This window comes from Cetorhinus maximus, chromosome 28, assembly GCF_964194155.1.
Source record: "Cetorhinus maximus chromosome 28, sCetMax3.hap1.1, whole genome shotgun sequence".
Taxonomy (NCBI): domain Eukaryota; kingdom Metazoa; phylum Chordata; class Chondrichthyes; order Lamniformes; family Cetorhinidae; genus Cetorhinus; species Cetorhinus maximus.
The window spans coordinates 22,697,441-22,719,560 of NC_135906.1; the positions used below are offsets into that span (position 1 = coordinate 22,697,441).

Below are 22,120 nucleotides of genomic sequence, written 5' to 3' on the forward strand. Positions count from 1 at the left end.
TCCCAAGAGGGAGGGCAGGAGGTTATCGCTGAGCTCTGACAAATGCAGTGTTGCACAATAACAAAGAACAAGAGCAGAGTTGAAAGGATTTAGGTTGAGTAAATTATTCAATATTTCTGGGTTAATTGCGGATTAATCATATGCTGTTGTTTCCTTGGCCTCTGGAGCTGAACTAATCTTGGATCCATTTTGCACCATCCTAATTTCAGACTCTATGAGCTGAGATTTTCTGAGCAACAGTCAAACCAAATCTAGTCACTGCGGTTAAATTGTCACCAGAAGCAAGGAGCACATATTGAACCTGCTCACGATGTGGATGGAATTTTATGCCCCCTTCTACATCCCAACCCCCCTGACAAGTGAGGGTGGAGTGCCATGGTAGTGGCACTGGGGAGTTCTTTACACATGTTTTCTAGGGTTGCGTGTAAAGGTTATATAACGAAATAACCTCTGGCTAGTGTGAATTTCAGCCTTAGTTCCAGTCACCTCTGACCTCTTTATCATTACGCTCATCATCGACTCTTCTATAACTTGTTAAATCTTTGCTGCAATGCTTCAGCTGTCTTTGACTACTTGAAGTTGTCTTTCTCAGGCGTACTTTGTGAAATTAATGAAGATGACTGCGGCCTCTCATCTGGCACGAATGTGCCCAAGTGTATGAATAATGGGACCTGTGTGGATAAAATTGGAGGCTACACCTGTAACTGCCCACCAGGGTTCACTGGCGATCGGTGTGAAGGTGACATTAACGAGTGCCTGTCAAACCCTTGTAACCCACAGACAACCATCGACTGTGTCCAGCTGCCTAATGATTACCAGTGCGTGTGCAAGCCTGGCTTCACAGGTCAGTGAGTTTAACTGGATGCTGGTATGGCACTGATTCAAGATAATCATTTCTCCCAGTTACCCAATCAAACCTACTTTCCCCCGCTCTGTCTCTCTTGCTCACTTCCTAATTACCCATAACATTTTGATTCTGTCTCTTGAATGCACCCACAAGTTGAATCCAGCCTGTTTTCATCTCTTTTTCCTTCTGTCTGTTTCTCACATCACAGGAGCTGTTTGGAATAATCCAGCCCCTGGTGGATACACCACATACACGCACACAGACATCAGCCAATCTCTCACTTTCTCTCTCTTTTTCTTTCTCCATCTTACTAACATATATCCTAGGAGATGCCAACACTTTTTAAAGTGCTTTTTCACTATGCGCTCGCTGATGTCCTAACAGTTGCTCTTTGAAGGTTAAAAGCATTGGGTTACCTGTAATGTAGCAGTGCATGTGAACTCTGCCAGGTTTATGGCTGCGTTTCTGCTCAGCTTCTCATGAAGAATGGTGCCCATTGGAAATAGAACGAGGAATGGTGTGGCAGTTCACCAGAAGGCTGCACACTCAAAACCAGGGCAATGTTCTCAGAATTTACGCCAGAGAAATAGGCCATTCAGCCAATCCATCTATACCCACACAAGTTTCCTCCCACTCTAATTACTTCATCTCACCCTGTCAGCATATCTTTCTATCCCTTTTTCCTTTGCCTATTTATCTAGCTTCCCATAAATTCATCACCTCAAATACTCCTTGCTGTACAAAGCTCCACATTCTCACCATTCTTTGGGTAAAGATGTTTCTTCTGAATTCCCAATTGGATTTATTAATTGCTTATTTATCTTGTATTTCCAACTGCTAGTTTTGGACTCCCCCACAAGTAGAAACATCGCTATAGCTACCCAATCTAACCCCTTCATAATTTTCAAGTCCTCGATCAGGTCACCTCTCAGCCTTCCCTTTTCTAGAGCAAAGAGCTAGAGCGTATTCAGTCTCTCCTAATGGTTATAACCTCTCGGTTCGGATAATGCTCTTGTAAATCTTTTCTGCATTTTCTCCAGTACCTCTACTTCCTTTTAGTAGTACAGAGATCTGCATATTACATCAAGCATGGTCTAATGAAGATTATGTAAACTAGCTTAACTTAAATTCTCTGCTTTACAATTATATTCCTCTAGCAATGTGCTTTGTTTGCACTTTTTACAGCTTTCTTAACCTACGTTTCTGCTTTTAATGATTTGTGTATCTGGTGTAAAAGTGCAATTACTGAAAACATTCACAAACCTTTGTTTGCCCAATCCTGCGATGAAATGACTTGCCTTAAAATATGAGCACTTTATTTCAGCACGTGTGTGAGACACATTTTCAACAAGCTGCAAGGCTGCCCTTATTTTCCCTATGCCTGCAATGAATGACAGTGACCCTCTGCAAGCGCCCATTGACCCCCTGCGACAGGCTCAGTTCATCCTGTATTTTTTTTCTCCCCTCTTCTCCTGTAGGCCGTCAGTGCCAAAGCGTTATCAACATGTGTGAATCTCAGCCCTGTCAGAACGGGGGCCACTGTAAAATCACAGTCAATACACCACTCGGCTATACCTGCAAATGTCAACCGGTGAGTGCCAGTCAAAGAGAATATTGAGATCGCGTTAGAAACCATCCCTCAACAGTGAGACGGGCCACTTTGCCACCTTTTCCCACTCCATTCCCTGACTTTATTTCCATGTACCTATTTTTAATGTGAGAACTGTTTTTCCAACGCTCTTTGCCCCTAGTGGCTCCATTTGGAAACATTCTGCCCAACTTAGTTAATCGAGGGTAGGATTAAAATTGGCCTCATGCACCCGAGTGGGGTGATGGGGAGGAAATAACTGAGTTCCAGCTCCTGGTTACTACCTACAGCTCTGGTTGCTGGGCCACGACAGGATGAGGATTGGTTGGGAATGTTTCTCGTGCCCAATGGTTGGTGTCACTAATTGTCTGGATTCACCCAGGAGGACTGGCCACTTGAACAAGGTGGCGAAGGGTAGCCAGTTCTGTGAACCCAGTTAACCAGCAAGACTCAAGGAAAACGATAAGGTAAAAGGAAACCTGTACTCTTGTGAGTGCCATTGGCAAGGCTAGCACTTATTGCCCTAGTTTCCCTGAATGGCTTGCTAGGCCACTTCAGAGGACAGTTAAGAGTCAACCAAATTGATCCAAGACTGGGGTCACACATAGGCCAGACCGGGTAAGGACGGCAGGTTTCCTTCCCTAAAGGACATTAATGAGCCAGTTGGGTTTTTAAATGGTCCCTTTGGCTGATAAATCAGCGTTTTATTTCTGGATTTTTGATTCAACTGAATTCAAATACTCAAAGCACCAGGGTGAGATTTCAATTCAGTGAATTATCTCTGAATTATCAAAAGCCTCTAGATTACTACAACAACAACAACTTGCATTTATATAGCACCTTTAATGTTGTAAAATGTCCCAAGGCATTTCACAGGAGCATTATCAAATAAAATTTGATACTAAGCCATATAAGGAGATATTAGGGCAGGTGACCAAAAACCTGGTCAAAAAGAGAGGTTTTGAAAGAGGTGTAGAGATTTATGGAGGTGATTGCAAAGCCTAGGGCCCAGGCAGCTGAATCACGGCCACAATGGTGAGCGATTAAATTTGGGTTGAGTAAGAGACCAGAATTGGAGGAGTGCAGAGTTCTCAGAGGGTTGTGAGACTGGAGGAGGTTACAGAGATAAGGAGGGGTGTCAGGAAAATATAATAATTTTCATAATGTTATTGGAATTTATTGCAAGGTTAAGAAGTGTATGTCTGTGTCTTAAATGAATTAAAGGCGACTGGTCTGAAGGCTTTGTATCAGAAGACAAGCTAGCTTTGAAATGTTAAGTAGGTAAACATGGTTGAAGTTGTAGGATGTGAGGTGTAAAAGGAAAATTTATAAATAAACTAGAGTAGCTTGAATTCAAAAGAGGGGGTGAAATGTTTCACCTAGCCAGGAAAAGTTCATTTATTTTTGTTTATTTTTTCCCAAAGATTACTGGTAAAATTGGTACTATGATAGCTTTTTATCATTAGAGAGGTAAAGTCCAAAGACATAGTGAAACAATGGGAATTTGCATCCAAAGAGGAAAATATGTATAAAGGAAAGAAGGCTGTCTGCAAAAGAAGGAATTCTAAGATCTAACACAAGTGTGCAAAGCCTCCAGCATCTAAGCCCTCAAGCTGCTGTCTACAAGGAACCAAAGCTGAGAAAAACTCAGAGTATCGTGTTACTTTGTCTGGGCCTTTTAGAATTTGTGCCTCACTGTTGCCTTAATGGAGGTGTAACTGGGAATTGGATTAATTAGGGGAGCTAGGAGTTATCATAGTACTAATTTATAAACCTATGTATGTGCTTAAAATCATTTTTTTTTACTAATAAACGTTTAATTTAGTTTTATAAGAAACCTATAAGACTCGGTGGTCACTACTGAATTCAAGGCACACATCTCGAAATAAATACAAATTGTGAAATTGTTGTGGCAGTTGTTGCAAGATTCCCTCTGGGATTTTAACAGCTCAACATATACCACCTACTGTGCCATAACAAGGGGAAAGGCCACAGAGGGATTTGGAAAGAAGGATGAGAATTTTTAAGTTGAAGTGTTGTCTAACCAGGAGCCAATGTAGGTCAGTGAGCACGGGGGTGATGGGGTGAATAGGACTTCATGTTAGTTAGGATAGGGACGAGTCCAGTAACAGGATAATTTCTTATATGGAGCATTGCATTGTAATTGGATAACTGTAAAGTGAACTCGCTTGTGAGAGGTATAACACACGCCTGTCTTCTCTTTCAGAGCTACACTGGACCAAATTGTGAGCGCAGTATTTTGACTTGTCGAGAGCTCGCCTGCCAGAACGGTGAGCTGTGCATCGATTCTCCTCTGGGAGCCCGCTGTACCTGTCCGCCAGGGTTTGCTGGCCTGACATGCCACCTTCCTACCTCCAACAATAACAACAATAGCAGCACCACTGCCTGCAACAACCGACCGTGCCGTAATGGTGGCATCTGCAAGGCCAGCCGCCAGCCCCCCTTCTACCAGTGCCTGTGCCCAAAGGAGTTCGGTGGGAGGCACTGTGAAGTGCTGAGGAGGTACACCCCTACCACCAAGGGAGCGGCCTGCTCTGTCCAGCAGTGCCACAGGAGGGCGGGTGATGGCTACTGTGACCGGGAGTGCAACACGTATGCCTGCCAGTGGGATGGTGGTGACTGCTCGCTATCAGTCGACAATCCCTGGAGGGAGTGCAACGTTCAGGAATGCTGGCGTTACTTCAACAACAACATCTGCGATGAGTTCTGCAACAGTCGTGAATGTCTTTATGACAACTTTGACTGTCAGAATCAAGAGAGGACCTGCAAGTAAGTCAAGACGGAGATTTGTACAGCCACTTGCGACTGGTTAGCATAGGAGTTAATGCAAAAGATAAAAACAAAATACTGCGGATGCTGGAAATCTGAAATAAAACATAAAATGCTAAGGGTGGGATGGAGCAGGTAAAGCCAGATAGAAGGTCAGAGATAGGTGGGGGCTAAGGAGAGATCGACAAAGATGTCATAGATACAAGACAAAGAGAGTGTTAATGGTAGTTGTGAAAACTGAAGAAGATGCTGATAGTGGCATAAAGGTAAGAAAGCACAATGTGTTAATAACAGACCTAGGGTTAGCACTCTGTGAAAGAACAACACAGAATCAAGTGACAGATGGCTGGTGGGGGGGGTGGGGGTGGGTCGGGGGTGGGGGGGTGGGGGGGTGGGGTGGTGGGGGGTGGGAGGTGGGGGGCCAGGGGAGAGGGCAGTGGTTGGGGAAAAATAATTTAAATATATATAAATGAATAAAAATAATTAAATGAAAAATAAAAGTAAATTAAAGAAAAAGGATTAAAATAGGGGTGAAAATAGAGGAGAGAGTTCATCACATTTCTGCTTCTCTTTAGCTCTGAAGAAGATTCATACAGACTCGAAACGTTAACTCTGTTTTTCTCTCCGCAGTTGCTGCCAGTCTTGCTGAGTTCTTCCAGCATTTGCTGTTTTTACTCCTTAACTACTGTTGTGTTTAACTGTTGTCCTATTCCATTCTGTGGTGATATCCCATCACGGTTCTTCAAATCTTCTCCCCTGGTTAGGGTAACCTTTATTTACTTCATCACCCAATTCCTAAGCTAGATATTTTTGTTAGCCCTCCTGCGATAGTTATCCCTTTTCTCCCTAGTTCAGGGGTCTGCAACTTTAATAACAAGAAGAGCCATTTTTAAATAAAATTTATTCAAGAACGTAGAACCACACTGTTGATACTCAAATGCCAATAATAATGAAAAACAAGACACACACATTTCAGCAACATTTCAAAAGTTTTTAATAAAAAAAATTAATGGAATGATACTTCCTCACAATTATAGTAATAAAAGTTCAGATTAACAAAACAAGCCATGAGTATGGTCCATCAAGGTTGAGGACTACACATGAGTCCTTAATGAATTGCATGTTGCAGATTTCTGGCCTAATTTCTCTTGGTTTCTCCCCTTCCCCTGAACGGAACCAGACACACACACAAGCACACATACGTACTATTAGATAGTACGTTCTTTATAAAAGACGACATCACCCGTAAGCAATGCCAGAGGAGGTCTGTTTATCAGGCCAACAGAAGAAGCAACTGCCTGAATTTTCTCAGTGACCTCTGTGTTATTTTTATGCCAGCCCATTATACGAGAAGTACTGTGCCGATCACTATGCCGATAAACTCTGCGACCAAGGCTGCAACAATGAGGAGTGCGGCTGGGATGGCCTGGACTGTGCCCCCGATGTGCCTGAGCACCTGGCTGAAGGGACCCTCATTGTCATCGTCCTGCTGCCCCCTGACGAGCTGCTGAAAAGCAGCACCAACTTCCTGCAGAAACTGGGCTCCATCCTGCGAGCTACCCTGCGCTTCAAACTTGACAGCAACGGACAGTACATGATCTACCCCTACTACGGCAGCAGCTCCCGACTCAAGAAACGCTCAGTGGCACTGGGCAGGCTGCCGCGGGAACTTGGACAGGAAATCATAGGGTAAGAGGTTTCAGCATCTCACTCACAGTGCTTGTTCGGGGGGAGAATAGGGGGTTGGTCAGAGAAGGGGGGAGAGTGGTGGGTTGGTCAGAGAAGGGGGGAGAGTGGTGGAGTGGTCAGAAAATGGCAGAGAGAGGGAGGTCAGACAAGACGGTGGGAGGGTCAGGCAAGGGTGGGGGAGAGAGGTGGGTCAGACAAAGGGAGGGAGAGAGAGACGGGGTCAGACAAGGGAATGGGTGAGGCAGACTAGAGGAAGGGGGCAGGGCAAACATAAGGGGGCAACGCAGACTTGAAGGGGAGGAGGCAAACTAGAGGGGGAAGACTGGAGGGGGAGATGGGGGAAGGCAGACTAGAGGGAGAAGTGGGGGAAGGCAGGATAGATTGTGGGGGGAAGGCAAACTAGGGAGTGGGGTGGGAGGCAGACTAGGGAGAGTGGGGGTGGGAGGCAGACTAGGGACAGTGGGGGAGAAGGCAGACTAGGGAGATTGGGGGAAGGTAGACTAGGGAGTGGGGGGGAAGGCAGACTTGGTGGGGGGAGGCAGACTAGAGGGAGAATGGTGGGGGGCAAGGCAAACAAAGGGGAGAGGTGAAGCATGCAGCGCACAGGCAAATTCCAGTTAGGGAAGAAAGTACTAGCCTGTCAGAGAGAGAGTCTGAGGACAAAGAGTTCATGTCTCATTGTTTAAGTTTTTCTGAAGGATATTGTTTGATCTGCCCAATTGCATGTGGTACAGTCTGAGGTTGTGCTCTGTTTTGGCAGGTCAAAGGTGAATCTGGAGATTGATAATCGTCTGTGCCTCCAAGGAGCAGGTGAATGCTTCCCAACAGCAGAGAGTGCAGCTGCTTACATTGGTGCTTTGTCTGCAGTTGGTAACCTGCACTTCCCCTATCCCATCAAGGATGTTGATAGTAAGTGTGTCACTCTCTAATAACTTGAAAATATGAGCACAAATGAAACTATTGATTCAAATTTATTTTTGGCTGGAAATCAAGGCATGAGTTCCGTCTCTGTAAACCTTCCTCATGGCTAAATGGCTGTTATTGATGAAGCTGGTACTTGAAATAAGTGCGCTGAAATATAAGTCAATGCAATGACACTATTTTCACTGTGTTCAATAGTAGAACACTGTACAATGCGCCTATATCATCAGTTTTAAGGGCATCACCAAACAGTGATAATTACAAAAGAACATGAGAAATATGAGCAAGAGTAGGCCATTTGGACCCTCGAGCTTGTTCTGTCAGCCAATAAAATCATGGTGGATCTGATTTTGGCCTTAGCTCTACTTGCCTACCAGCTTCCATTAACCTATGACTTCCTTGTAGATCAAGAATCTTTCTAACTCAGCCTTGAATGCATTCAGTGACCCAGCCTTCACTGCTTTTTGGGTTGGAGAATTACAGATCTGCTTGTAAAAGTCATCATTTTAATTTTGCCAAGAGCCTAAATGTGACAGAGCAGAGGGATGACACTGGATTATAATTTAATCAGAGCATTCAAATGACTACCATGAATCACTGGTGTTCTTACAGTGATGCTTTGTGGCATCATTGAAGCTTGAGCTAAGCGGCCAGCTCGAGACTTCTCCCTCTCATGTCTTGGCGTCGTGATGAATATTTTGCTTTACCGCTATCCACTCTAATGCTTCTTTTGTGTTCTTTCTACCACCCCACCCCCCACCTCAGGTGAGCACCTGTCACCGCCGCCACCCCCCATGAACCTCCTGCCGCTAATGATCGTCGCCGCAGTGATTCTCACAGTCATTCTGATCCTCGGGGTGCTGGTGGCAAGACGCAAGCGGGAGCAGAGCTTGCTGTGGTTCCCAGAGGGCTTCACCCTTAAGAAGGATAGCAGCAACAAGAACAGGCGTGAGCCCGTGGGGCAGGATGCACTGGGAATGAAGTAAGGATCATAGGCCATAATTAGTTGAGCTTGTCAAAATTATGACAGAGGATGCTTACTGAAATTGATCATGGTATTCTCATTTACTGAGACCTTTAGATAAAGGGCCAGAGGCACATAATGCAGGTCACAAAGAGAGGAAGATGAGATGAGATACATCAAGATCTTGTGGTGAGGCGACACCTAAGTTTGGGTTTCAAAAGGGCTGTGAGGTGGCTCCAAATTTTAAATTTTAGAAGTTGAGGAGAGTTCACTATTTTTAGCTTCATGGAAAGATCAACACAGTCTGTGTTGGGTTAAGTCTTGATTTCAACACAGTATAGATACAGGAAGGAGCAAGAGTGTATTTTGGGGCTGGGGAAGAATGAAAGAGAAAAGCTCAAAGAAACATTGATTAGCAATGTCTAATCAGAAAATGGAGATGACAAGTTGTCATTTAACTCACACTAATTGAGTGATTCTGGTTATGAGGAAGGGCAGATCTTGAGATGAAGAAAGTTTTGAGATTATTATGTGGGCTGATGAAGTGAATCTTGGCTGATTGTTCATGATGGTGGCTGGTTTAATTACCAAGGACAGGGTTATGAGTGAGAAGGAAAGTCAAGCTGGACTCATTTTATTCAAAGCTTAATAAGATTGTGGAATGGGATGCCAGGGAAGGCTATCAGAATTTTAATTTTAAAGTCTTTATCTTCATGCAACCCAGTTTGGCATAATATCCTTTTTACTATCTACAGGGAATCTTCTCGCACTCTTCAAATGCATCAACAAGAGTGCTCTGGGCAATGTTGTGCCCCTTGTATGCAAGAATAGCAAGGCACTGGGCTCAAAATTAAGCCCCAGAAGCAAGGTGACTAGAATGTTAATTTGACTGGATAAGTTTCTGGCCATGCCCATTGGCACCCTGTTGTAGTTGAGTACCAGTTTGGCTTTATGGTAGTACTTGAGGCAGGAGGTTTTGGGCACAAGGCCCATTCCAGGATCTGACCACATTGTCCAGGTTGAGCTTTCAGTGCAGTATTGAGGGAGTGCTGCATTGTCACAGTCCATTATTCTTCAACCAACACCACCCAAACAGATTAAATGGACCTTTTATCTCATTTTCTGTTTGTGAGACCTTGTTTTGTGCATTGACTGGGACGATTGCCCATATAACAACAATGATTACAGAAGTAATTCTTTGGCTACAATATGCTTTTGGGAATGCTGAGAATGTGAAAAGCACTGTTCAAATACGGTTCATTCATTCAATCTTTCTCCTGACTGTACCCTTTTTTTTATATTCTCCCCCCCACCCCCTGCCCCAGTACAAAAGAAACTTCAGGCATAAAGCAAGATAAGCATTGCCTGCAGTTAGTATGGATTCATGCAGCCTCTTGCCAATCACATGATTCAGACAGTGAAACAGTCAGAGGGATTAGCACTTGTATATTTAAAAAAAACATTTTCACGCTATAGATACCATACCGCCTTGTACCAGGAGGCGGTCATACCCCTTAAGATAGGTTCTTCTGGTTTAGAAGGTGGTCAGGAACAGGAAGGTGTGACTACAGCTGATGCAGGTAAGGGGACCCAGAGGGCAGGCGCCTCAACCTCTGCAATTGCCCAACAGGTCTGAGGTTCCTTTAGCTTGTTTGGATGAGATTGGGGACTGCAGGGTGAATGAGATAACTGGCCGTGGCATCGTGGTACAGGAAGCCATTCAAGTGGGGGAAACAAAAAGGAATGTAGTGGTAGTAAGGGAAAGTATAGTGAGAAGGATTGACACTGTTCTCTGCGGCAAATAGCGAGAGTCCAGAAGGCTATGTTGCCTGCCCGGTGACAGTGTTCAGGACATTTGCTCAGGACTGGAGAGGAACTTACAGTTGGAGAGGGAGGATCCAGATGTCATAGTCCATATAGGTACCAATGACATAGGCAGGACGTGGAAAGAGGTTCTGCATAGTCAGTATGAGGAGCTAGGCACCAAATTAAAAAACAGAACCTCAAAGGTAATAATCTCTGGATTATCACCTGAGCCACATGTAAATTGGCATAGGGCAAATAAGATTGAAGAAATGAATGAGTGGCTCAAAGACTGGTGTGGGAGAAGTGGGTTCCGGTTTGTGGGGCACTGGCACCAGTACTGGGGAAAGTGGGGGCTGTACCATTGGGACGGTCTACACCTGAACTGTGCTGGGACTGATGTTCTAGTGAGCCGCATAACTAGGGAAGCAGTGGGGGCAAGGGATCAAATTTGGGAAGATGTGGTAAACCAAAGAGTAGACAAGGCAAGAGAGAAAGGTATTAATATGGGAAATGATAAACAGACTTTGACAGGAAGGGATAGAGTGTACAAAGCTAAGACTAAATCAGCAGATAAGGCTAGAGCTTACGAAAAGAATAAAAGGACAAAACTAAAGGCTCTGTATCTGAATGCACGTAGCATTTGAAACAAAGCAGATGAACTGATAGTGCAAATAAAAGGAAGAGATAATGGGAGTTTGTCAGAAAGGTACTTCGGTAATCATGGGGGATTTTAATCTACATATAGATTGGCAAATCAGATGGGCAAAGGTAGCCTAGATTAGGAGTCCATAGAATGTGCTTGGGATAGTTTCTTAGAATAGACATTCTGGAGCCAACCAGAGAACAGAATATCCGAGACCTGGTATTGTGCAACGAGATGGGATTGATTGATGACCTCATCGTGAAGGTGCCCCTAGGTAACAGCGATCATAATATGATTAAATTTCACATTCAGTCTGAGGGAGAGAAAAGTGTGTCCAAGACTAGTGATTTAAACTTAAATAAGGGCAATTGTGAGGGTATGGAAGCAGAGCTACCTAAAGTGAACTGGCAAATTGGGTTAAGGAATAGGTCAATGGAGATGTAGTGGCAGATATTTAAGAGGATATTTCAGAATACAAGGATACATTCCAACAAGAAAGAAAAATTCCAAGGGGAGGATCCACCATCTGTGGTTAACTAAAAATGTTGGATAGATCAAATTTAAAGAAAAAGCATGTAATTTTGCAAAGATCTGGCAGGTCAGAAGATTGGACAGAATATAAAAAATAGCAAAGAATTACTAAAAGATTGATATGGGGGGAAAAATCTGATCGATTGAGAGAGAAATTTAGCTAGAAATATAAAAACAGATAGAGTTTTTACAGATATTTTAAAAAGAAAAGAATTAACAAAGTGAGCGTGGTCCTATAGAAAGTGAGTCTGGGAATTAATAATGGAAAATAAGGAGATGGCAGATGAATTGAACAGGTATTTTGCATCGGTCTTCACTATAGAGGATACAAGTAACATCCCAGAAAGAGTTGTAAATCAGGAAATGGAAGAGAGGGAGGAACTCAAAGTTACAATCACCAGGGAAGTGGTACTGAGCAAATTGCTGGAGCTGCAAGCTGATGTACTTCATCCTAGGATCTTAAAAGAAGTGGCTAGTGAGATAGTTGATGCATCAGTTTTAATTTTCCAAAATTCCCTAGATTCAGGGAAGGTTCCATTAGATTGGAAAATAGCAAATGTCACTCCTTTATTCAAAAAAAGGAGGGAGACAGAAAGCAGGAAACTACAGGCCAGTTAGCTTAATACCTGTCATAGGAAAAATGTTAGCTATTATTAAAGATGTTATAGCAGGACACCTGGAAAAATTCAAGATATTTAGGCAGGATAGTTTTGCGAAAGGGAAATCATGTTTAACCAATTTGTTGGAGTCCAGTGGGATCAGTGGATGTACTGTACTTAAATTTCCAGGTGCCACATTAAGGGTTATTGCAGAAAATGAAATCTCGTGGTGTAGTGGGTAACATTTTGGCATGGATAGACGATTGGTCAGCGAACAGGAAACAGAGTAGGCATAAATAGGTCATTTTCTGGTTGACAAGATGTGACGAGTAGTGTGCAACAGTGCTGGGGCCTCAATTTTTTACAATTTATATAAATGACTTGGATGAAGGGAGCGAAGGTACGGTGTTAAATTTGCTGATGACACAAAGATAGGTCGGAAAGTAAGTTGTGAAGAGGACATAAGGAAGCAACAAAGGAATATAGATAGGTTAAGTAATTGAGCAAAGATCTAGCAAATGGAGTATAATGTGGGAAAATGTGAAATTGTCCATTTAGGCAGGAAGAATAAAAAAGAAAGAAGCATATTATCTAAATGGTGAGAGATTGCAAAGCTCTGAGATGCAGAGTGATTTGGGTATCCTAGTGCATGAATCACCAGAGGTGCAGCAGGGAATTAGGAATTAGGAAAGCTAATAGAATGTTATCAGTTATTGTGAGGGGAATTGAGTACAAAAATAGAGAGGTTATACTTCAGTTATACAGGGCACTGGTGAGACCACATCTGGAATATTATGTACAGTATTGGACTCCTTATTTAAGGAAAGATGTAAATGCGTTGGACGCAGTTCAGAGAAGGTTTGCTAGACGACTACCAGAAATGGCGGGGTTGTCTTGTGAGGAGAGATTGGACAGGCTAGGCTTGTATTCATTGGAATTTAGAAGAGTAAGAAGTGACTTGATTGAATCATATAAGATCCTGAAGGGCCTTGACAGGGTGGATGTGGAAAGGATGTTTCCCCTTGTGGGAGAATCTAAAACTGGGGTAACTATTTAAAAATAAGGGGTCGCCCATTTAAGACAGGTGAGGAGAAATCTTTTCTCTGAGGGTCATGAATCTTTGGAACTCTCTTAAAAGGCAGTGGAAGCAGTGTCTTTGAATATTTTTAAGAAAGAGGTAGACATATTCTTAATAAGCAAGGGGGTGAAAGGTTATTGGGGGTAGGCGGAAATGTGGAGTTAAGGTTAAAATCAGATCAGCCATGATCTTATTGAATGGTGGAGCAGGCTCGAGGGGTCAAGTGGCCTACTCCTGCTCCTAGTTCGTAAGTTGATTTGCTATATGTAAAATTTGGAGGGGACCCATCTCTGATTTGCAAAAACATGTTTTGAGTTCTCCATTGGAGCATTGCAATATGTCTCAGTGCCGCTGGGCTGAAGAGGAGAAAAATCAGCCAGGGTTCCTTTTCCTGGCTATTAACCACTGTACCCTGCTAGAAAGTGCGTGGGTTTGGGTATTTGGTATTGGGCAATGGCTTCCACTGAGGACCCAACCACACAGCACACAGGGTGGTCTCGGTAGCACTGTTGCTATGAGGATTCTAAGAGTCATTTTCTGTCGAACGGGACTTGAGGGCAGAGGGCCTGCTTTCCTCGGGTAGTTTCACAGTTGACGTCCTAATCTTTCTCCCTAGGCACATCTCCAAATCCATGGTGGAGGAGGGCCTGATCAGTGAGCGGGACCTCCAGACTGAACAGTGGTTGGACACTGAGTGCCCCGAGGCAAAACGACTTAAGGTGAGGGGCGTCTCCATTTCCTTACGCTTTGCAAATTGAAAATCACAGCAACTTTCTCCTGTCCTGCTGGACTCCACAGTTTATACAGGTGTTATCAGTAGGATAGTGAGTGTCATGACCTGTTCGCTGAATTTGAACATGCTCTTTTCAGCTCTAGGACCTAGGTTCCTTTCCAGCTTATATTGGTGGGACCAACTTTCTTTTGCTCTGCTGTTGCTCTCTGTCTCTGTCTTTGTGGATCATAATCCTACTTGAAATGTGATCCAGTTCAATGCAACACAGTGAATTTGGGAGTCTTGCTCATAAAGGACATCTGGATGATGCAATGGAAAATGTCTCAATGGTGTAGTCAGTACCACTCTTTTAAGGCTCGTGTTGAGCTACTGTGTTGGCCAAAGTAGAGGGAACTTTGTTCAGGGTCCTACATCTGCTGTACCTCTAGACCTCTCTACTTTGTAATCATCAGTTCAATTTCCAGCTATTGGTCATACCCAAAACATACTGGTGGCACTGGAGAAGGTACATTGTAAGAGGGGATCTTCTTTACCTGGCCTAGGAGTGACTGGTACTTTAACTGGATATAGTTTGGAAATCTCTCACCCACTCTCCTTTTCTTTGATCTAATCTGCAAAATATTTCTGTGTGTGCCTGTTTTCCAGGATTGCTACATCCACATGTGTCATTTGAACCCTGGTGCATTATTCATCTCTTAACCCATTTTTCTTTAATAATTTTCCCCTCTTCTCTCAGCTCTGGGGTTCCATTGCCTATGCTCTCTCATAGGCCAATGGCAATGTTGTTGGGAGACATTAGAGAAAGGACTGACTTTGCCTCTGGTTTTCTGTGTCTCCCTGAGGGAGAGAAGGCCCCTATCTATACTTAGAGCTTCTTATCTAGCAACAGAGCCAAGATCAGGATGTCACAGTGTCGGTCATGGTGGGAGGTTGGCCCCAATCTTAAACTGAGAGCTAGGCCTTTCATGAGTGAAATCAGGGAGCACTTTTTCAAACAAATGATATCTTGAGCTCTTTCCCCAAAAAGGCTGGGAATGCTGAGACAATCAACATATTCAAGACTCAGATTGGTAGATATTCGTAGGGTAGGATTAATTGAAGGGTATGATCAAAGGTGAGTGAATGGAAGTAAAGTACAAATCAGCCATGATCTGAATGAATGACAAGTCAAACTCAAGGGGCTGAATGGCCTAGTCCTTTCCTCTGGTCCTATATTGCCATAGGAATGAGGTATAAGGCATAAATATATATTCTGCCTGCTTGTGTCCATCCATTCATTTATCAATATGTTGAATCACTTAGCCTCAATGGTTTGGGAGTTTCTGAGGGTGATGGGAGATCTTGTGTAGCAATGGGTAGCATCCCTGCCTCTGAGCCAGAAGCTCTCAGTTCGAGTCCTCCTCCAGGACTTGATAGCCAAAGAAGATACATTCATAACATGGTCAAACAGGTTGAATATTAACCTGTAAATATCAAGGGCAGGCAGTAAAAGCAGGAGAATCTCCTGATCAGCCATGCTTGATGTGGAGTGGCACCCCTCAAGCTATAGCCTCTGGCTTCAGGAAAAACAAGCTACAGAAAACAGATGTAAACATGTGTTTTGCTTCCTGCATCTCTAGACATGGGAAGTCTTCTCAGTCTTCTGAGGGATCTGTTCTGTGCTAACAGCGGTATGGTATTCCTCAGTGGGTTGAAGATGGTCGTCAGTACTACTTTTAGCTTGAGTCCAAAAATGGACCTGCCCTACACCTTCTTTAACCTGCACTCTGAACTCTGTCTGACATATTCCTCAGGTGGAGGAGCCAACCATTCTGTCGGATAATGAAGATGCAGTCGATTGTCGTCAATGGACTCAACACCACCTCGCTGCAGCAGATATTCGGATGCCACCCTCCATGGCCCTGACCCCGCCTCAGGGAGAGTTTGATTCTGATTGCATGGATGTGAACGTGCGAGGTCCAGGTACTTGTCCTGTCAGTAATGACAGATAGCCAAAAAAAAGTTTTCTTTCCATCAGAGAGGACATTCTCAGTATTGTGCTGGTGTCAAAGAATAAATCAACAGCTGCAGGTTACTTCAGGAAAAAGTACAATTTATTTAGCGCTGAACAGTACAATGGCCATTGGGAACAGATCACAACGGATCTGCTTGAAGTTACAGTGTTCAACAAGCAGTATTTATACAGTGGCTCTAGCATATACACACAGTGATCCTATTAACTTGAGTGATCTTTTAACTTGCCCTTCTTTATTTTCTTATAATTATATCTATGTTAGCTAATTGATTTTGTTTACCCATACAGTTTCTTGATTGTCCCTTATCTCTTCTAACAATGTACTATTAATTCCATGAGACAACATCTGATCCTTTTTATCTGAGTCATAATCATGTAACAATCATCAACCGTTATCAGTGCATGCAGTTATATCTCACAATAGGTCAGGTAATCGGTAAGTTAACGAAGTAATTACATCAGATGCAAGACAGACAGTTTTACAAAGATAGACAGTTTACAAGACATGTTGCATAGAACACAATCAACAGCCTACGAGACATAGAATACAAAGATCAGGGAAGATAAAAAAACAAGCTGGCCACCATACTTATGTAATTAATCGTGCACAAAGTTCATCTTATTCTGGCTATGCTCTAAGAATACTTTCCTGGTTTTCCCACAAAGCTTACAATTTCATTTTAACATTTATCTGCACGCACATAAGGTACGAGTTAAACATAGTCGGAACATTTCATGACTTCCTCCTTTGTGTCTGTTGGGGGTTTTGGTAGGCAACAGGACAACTGGCTATTTTCTTAGCTTACTTCCCCTTACCTCTCTATTTCCTATCCTGAAATATTTTCTTTCTCACTGGTGAAATTCTTTGTATGTGGTAGCAGTAATCTATACAGATCCAAAGTTTCTAATTTACATTCCCAGGTCACTTGCCACGTGCTGGTTACATGGCAGCATTGGCCAGCACCTTGGCTTTCTGCATGTCTGTTTGGCTAGAAATGTGATACAGAGGGACCGATGTGCACCTCACAATGGTTGCATGTTTGGCATACTCCGATTGGGGTCAGTGAGCTGCACAACATTGAGAGCAGGAGAATCAGAGGGCCTACGGGTCATTGAGTGGCGATTAAGAGTAATGAATGTGACTATTTTTCCTATTCTCTATGCCCAGGATACTGAGGCTAATTGTGACACCACTTGGCAGGATGAGATCAATTAGCTCTGTATAGACCAGGATTGAACCCTCGACATTCTGGTCTGTATGGTTCAATATCACCAAGGAACTTGTTTACTTAAAGAGTGATTAGAATATGGGACTTGCATGGAGTAGTTGAGGCAAGCAGCATAGATACCTTTAAGGGCTGCTAGTTATATTTGTGAAGGAGAAAGGAATATAAGGATATGTAATGCGCTTAGATATAAGGTTGGAGGAGGCTGGTGTGGAGCATAAACACCAGCATAGAGCAGTTGGGCCAAATGGCCTGTTTCTGTGCTGTGAAATGCAGTGGAACCTGGAGTTTTCTGTGTGAACAACACAGAAGTGCCACTTTATATTAAATTGCAAATCCCTTCGAGAATAAAGCGCTAAACTGGGGAAGCTGTTCAAGGGAATAATTAATCCTTGTGTTTGTTTAGATGGTTTCACCCCACTGATGCTGGCCTCTTACTGTGGCGGAGGACTGGACACAGGCTTGACTGAGGAAGAGGAGCAGGAGGACTCGTCTGCCAATATCATCTCAGACCTCATCTACCAAGGGGCCAACCTCTGTGCGCAAACAGACCGAACCGGAGAGACTGCCCTCCACCTGGCTGCCCGTTACGCGCGGGCAGATGCTGCCAAGCGACTCCTCGACGCAGGTGCTGATGCCAATGCTCAGGACAATACTGGGCGCACTCCTCTCCATGCTGCAGTTGCTGCTGATGCCCAAGGAGTCTTCCAGGTAAAGTTATGGAATGATACTTAGCAGCTCGATGGTGTTGGCAATGGTTGGTGTTTATGTGGTAGCCATGGTCTGCCTAGTGTTGGAAGGAAAGAAAATGTTGAATTTTTATAGTGCGTTTCACATCCACTGGACATCCCAAAACGATTTACAGCCAATGAAATATGTTGTGAAGGGTAATCTGCGTAATATAAGAAACACGGCAACCGGTTTGCACACAGGAAACTTTCACTAACTGCAATGCGATAATCACCAGATTAATCTGCTTTTTTGATGTTGGTTGAGGGATAAACATTGTCCAGGATACTAAGGAGAACTCACCTGCTGTTCTTCAAAATAAGGTCCTGGGATCTTTTACATCCAACTGATAGGCCAGACAGCAGCAGGGTTTAAAAGATGGCACCTCCAACAGTTCAGCTCTCCCTCAGTACATTACTGCACTGGAGCATCAGTGGTGGTGGGGGAGGAGAAGGGATTAAGGGTTTCCATCGGATTCACAAATGCTTTGGAGGTGATGTTTCAGAAATAAATTCAATTGGTACTGATTCAATATCATAAAATGACACAGCACAAAAAGAGGCCATTCAGCCCATTGTGCCTTTGCTTTGCTCAGTAAAAGGCTAGTGCTCTAGCGGAATCCGGTTTTTAATATCATTCGATAGGTTGGACCCTGACTGAAATTTTGTGAGCATTTCAGTGCCCATCTGCTAACCTACATGCTGTAATTTAAAATAGACAAATTGACAAGAGTCTCAAAATTGTGATTGACCTGGATAAGGTGAGAAAATTACAGAACTGTAAGGAAAGCGTGGGATGTGGAATTAACTGGATAGCTTTTTGATAGAGCTGGCACAGGGAAGATAGATTGAATGACTTCCTTCTGTGCTGTAAGATTCTAAATCCATGCCCAGCAACCATATGAACCTTTTTATCTTCCTGATGAAATGCTTTGAAGGGGTTTTTTATTTTTATTCTTTCACAGGATGTGTCGGTATCTAGGCCAGCATTTGTTGCCCATCCCTAATGAATTATTAAGCCTAATGAATTATTAATTTTGCCTCGTGTCTCCTGGTTAAGATTAGGATGGTGGGAGGGTTTTTTTAAAATGTTCTTTCATGGGATGTGGCTAGGCTAGCTGGCTAGGCCAGCATTTGTTGCTCATCCCTAGTTGCCCTTGACAAGGTGGTGGTGAGCTGCCTTCTTGAACCACTAGAGTCCATGTGGTGTAGGTACACCCACAATGCTGCTAGGGAGGGAGTTCCAGGACTTTGACACAGTGACGGGGGAACGGTGATATATTTCCAAGCCAGGATGGTGCGTGGATTGGAGGGAAATTTGCAGGTGGTGGTGTTTCCTCTACTTCTGCTGTCCTGGTCCTTCTAGGTGGTAGAGGTCACTGATTTGGAAGGTGCTGTTGAAGAAGCCTTGATGAATTGCTGCAGTGCATCTTGTGGATGGTACACACTGCCGCCGCTGTGCATCGGTGGTGGAAAGAGTGAATGTTAAAGGTGGTGGATTTGTCACTCTGATCTAGAACACTGTTCCTGCTAATGTCAACAATTTTTTCATTGACTCATGCATCTGATAGTACCTCACCAAACACTAGGTGATTATTACTAGCCTTTGGCTCCAATCTATGTCACTGATTCACACATTTTCCAGTACATTGTTAGTAATCACTCCTCTCAGTGCCAATGATTATGTACGGCATGCTGGCAGCCATTGTTTGTACTAGTCACTTGCAGACAGCGCAACATAAACAGGTTGGCCAATGAATAATGGGTAGGCAGCAAAAAAATCTCTCAAGCTGTGCTTGAATCTACAAAAACCCCTGATTAGAGTTCCCCGCAACACACTGCCACATATTATTCTGTATATTAATCATGGGAAATGGAACAGGCCACTCTGCCACTCAAGCCTGTTCTGCAGACTCATAATCAGCAGATTAATCTAAACTTGAATTATACCCCCATCTGTAATTTGTTCCCTGAAATTAATTATTCTATATATTACACTGTACCCTCTCCAATCCAGAATGCTTAGACCAAGTCATTTCTGGATTTTGGAATTTTCAGGATTATTGAATGATGTTAGAATGCCTGACCACAAGTGTGTGAACCAGAAAACACTAAAACATCTACCTGAAGCATAAAACAGTGACAAAAATTGTTTTACTTACCCAAATACTGTAACTTCCACGTTTCTGCTTCCAAAATATTGTGCTAAAAGGATGTTGAGTTTCTCGAGTCTGCTCAAAAGATTTCTGGATAACTGGTGATTCTGAACATAGATTTCTGGACTGGAGAGATTACTGAGTAATCACCTGAACTTTCGATTGGGTTCCAGCCTGTAGCTCCTTCTTCTGGTTTGATTCTATACACAGAGCAACTGTATTTTTGGTCTGCAATTCCGAAAACATTGCAGAATTGTGATTAAATTGCAGACTGAAAAGCATCCCTTATCATGGTGATGTGATGAAACCAGTTTCTGAAAAGTTTGTAATTATATCACTAAAATCAGAGGTAGTTTTTGTAAAAGGTTGTTGCTGAGCTTATAATTAGAAAGTTTGGTTTTAGCAGTCGTAAACTCTGCACTGTTCCCCCCACCGCCAGATACTCATAAGGAATAGAGCCACAGACCTCGATGCCCGAATGGTTGATGGCTCCACTGCCCTGATTCTTGCTGCCCGCCTCGCTGTCGAGGGAATGGTCGAAGAACTAATAGCCTGTCATGCTGATGTCAACGCAGTGGATGAGATTGGTATGTCTGAGACTGTTGGGATTGTACGCAGAGATATCTACTCAAACTATAATCCAGGGTGTTTAGGTCAAATGTCTATCAATGTCAATAGCAACTGGATAGAAATGTCTTGAGCTGTTTTACAGGAGTGATTATCAGACAGAATTTGACACTGAGCTACATAAAGAGATTTTAGAACCAATGACCCAAAGCTTGGTTAAAGTGGTGGGTTTGATGAAGCCATTTAAATAAGCAGAGGCAGAGAGGTTTAGTGAGGGTATTCTGGGGCTTAGGACCTAGACAGCTGAAGGCATGGCCACCAGGACAAAGAAATCTAGGGTGCACAAAAGGCTGGAATTGGAGGAACGCAGAAATTTCAAGGGTTGTAGAGCTGGAGGAAGTTATAGTAGTAGGGAAGGGTGAAACCATGGAAGGATTTGAATGCAAGTATGAGGATTTTAAAATTGTGATGTTGATGGACCAACAGCCAAAATAGGTCAGCAAGCTCAGGGAGCTGGGTAAGTGGTGCTTGGTGTGAGTTAGCATGTGATCAGTAGAGGTTTGAATGAGCTCAGGTTTATGGGGAGGTTGATAGGTGGAAGACTGGTCAGGAGAGTATCCCACTCTTGCTGTTTCTGGTGTGGACACATGCCTTCTCACAAAGCTGGTTCTTTCTACGAGGCAAAAGGTCTGACCTTTGCTGATATTCTTGCTCGCTGCAATAAGCAGGACCATTGAAGTGACTCTACTATTTAATCTGGATGTTTAGGTAAATCAGCCTTGCACTGGGCTGCAGCAGTGAACAATGTTGATGCCACTCTGGTCTTGCTGAAGAATGGAGCCAACAAGGATATGCAGGACAGTAAGGTAAGGAAAAGGGTATATCACTTCTCTTGTGTATCAGAGACAGTTTTTCAATCCCGGCTCCATGAACAAACAATTTGAAATTGAGCTATCCAAACCCAATAACAAACCAAAATCCAATTTCAACATTTGCATTTCCTGCCAGACAGGAAGGGCAGGTGACCTGCAGCCAGCCTCTGCCAGTGCAACTGTCTAACCAGCTGCCCAAGTGAAAATGAGAATGGCCCAGTGGTGACTCCTATATATTTAATTCCTTTCTTTTCTATTTAGTGCCCAATCTTTGGTTCTTCCTCTTGATTATCAGGAGCTCATTTGGAAATTGTGGGCACTTAAATCAGCTAGGCTTTTTTTTTAAGTTTGTCCATGAGATGACGGTG

At 43.4% G+C, this 22,120-nt stretch overlaps 1 protein-coding gene across 1 annotated transcript in view; it reads left to right on the forward strand.

Moving 5' to 3' along the window:
- Window positions 1-22,120, forward strand: part of notch3 (notch receptor 3) — a 155,751-nt gene that overhangs the window by 126,074 nt on the left and 7,557 nt on the right. The window contains exons 23-33 of the mRNA XM_078531399.1: window positions 593-844; window positions 2,326-2,438; window positions 4,663-5,225; window positions 6,564-6,914; window positions 7,675-7,823; window positions 8,601-8,817; window positions 14,073-14,175; window positions 15,983-16,151; window positions 17,836-18,140; window positions 20,753-20,900; window positions 21,649-21,746. Of these exons, the coding sequence (XP_078387525.1) occupies window positions 593-844; window positions 2,326-2,438; window positions 4,663-5,225; window positions 6,564-6,914; window positions 7,675-7,823; window positions 8,601-8,817; window positions 14,073-14,175; window positions 15,983-16,151; window positions 17,836-18,140; window positions 20,753-20,900; window positions 21,649-21,746 (2,468 nt within the window). The remainder of the gene's footprint in view (window positions 1-592; window positions 845-2,325; window positions 2,439-4,662; window positions 5,226-6,563; window positions 6,915-7,674; window positions 7,824-8,600; window positions 8,818-14,072; window positions 14,176-15,982; window positions 16,152-17,835; window positions 18,141-20,752; window positions 20,901-21,648; window positions 21,747-22,120) is intronic.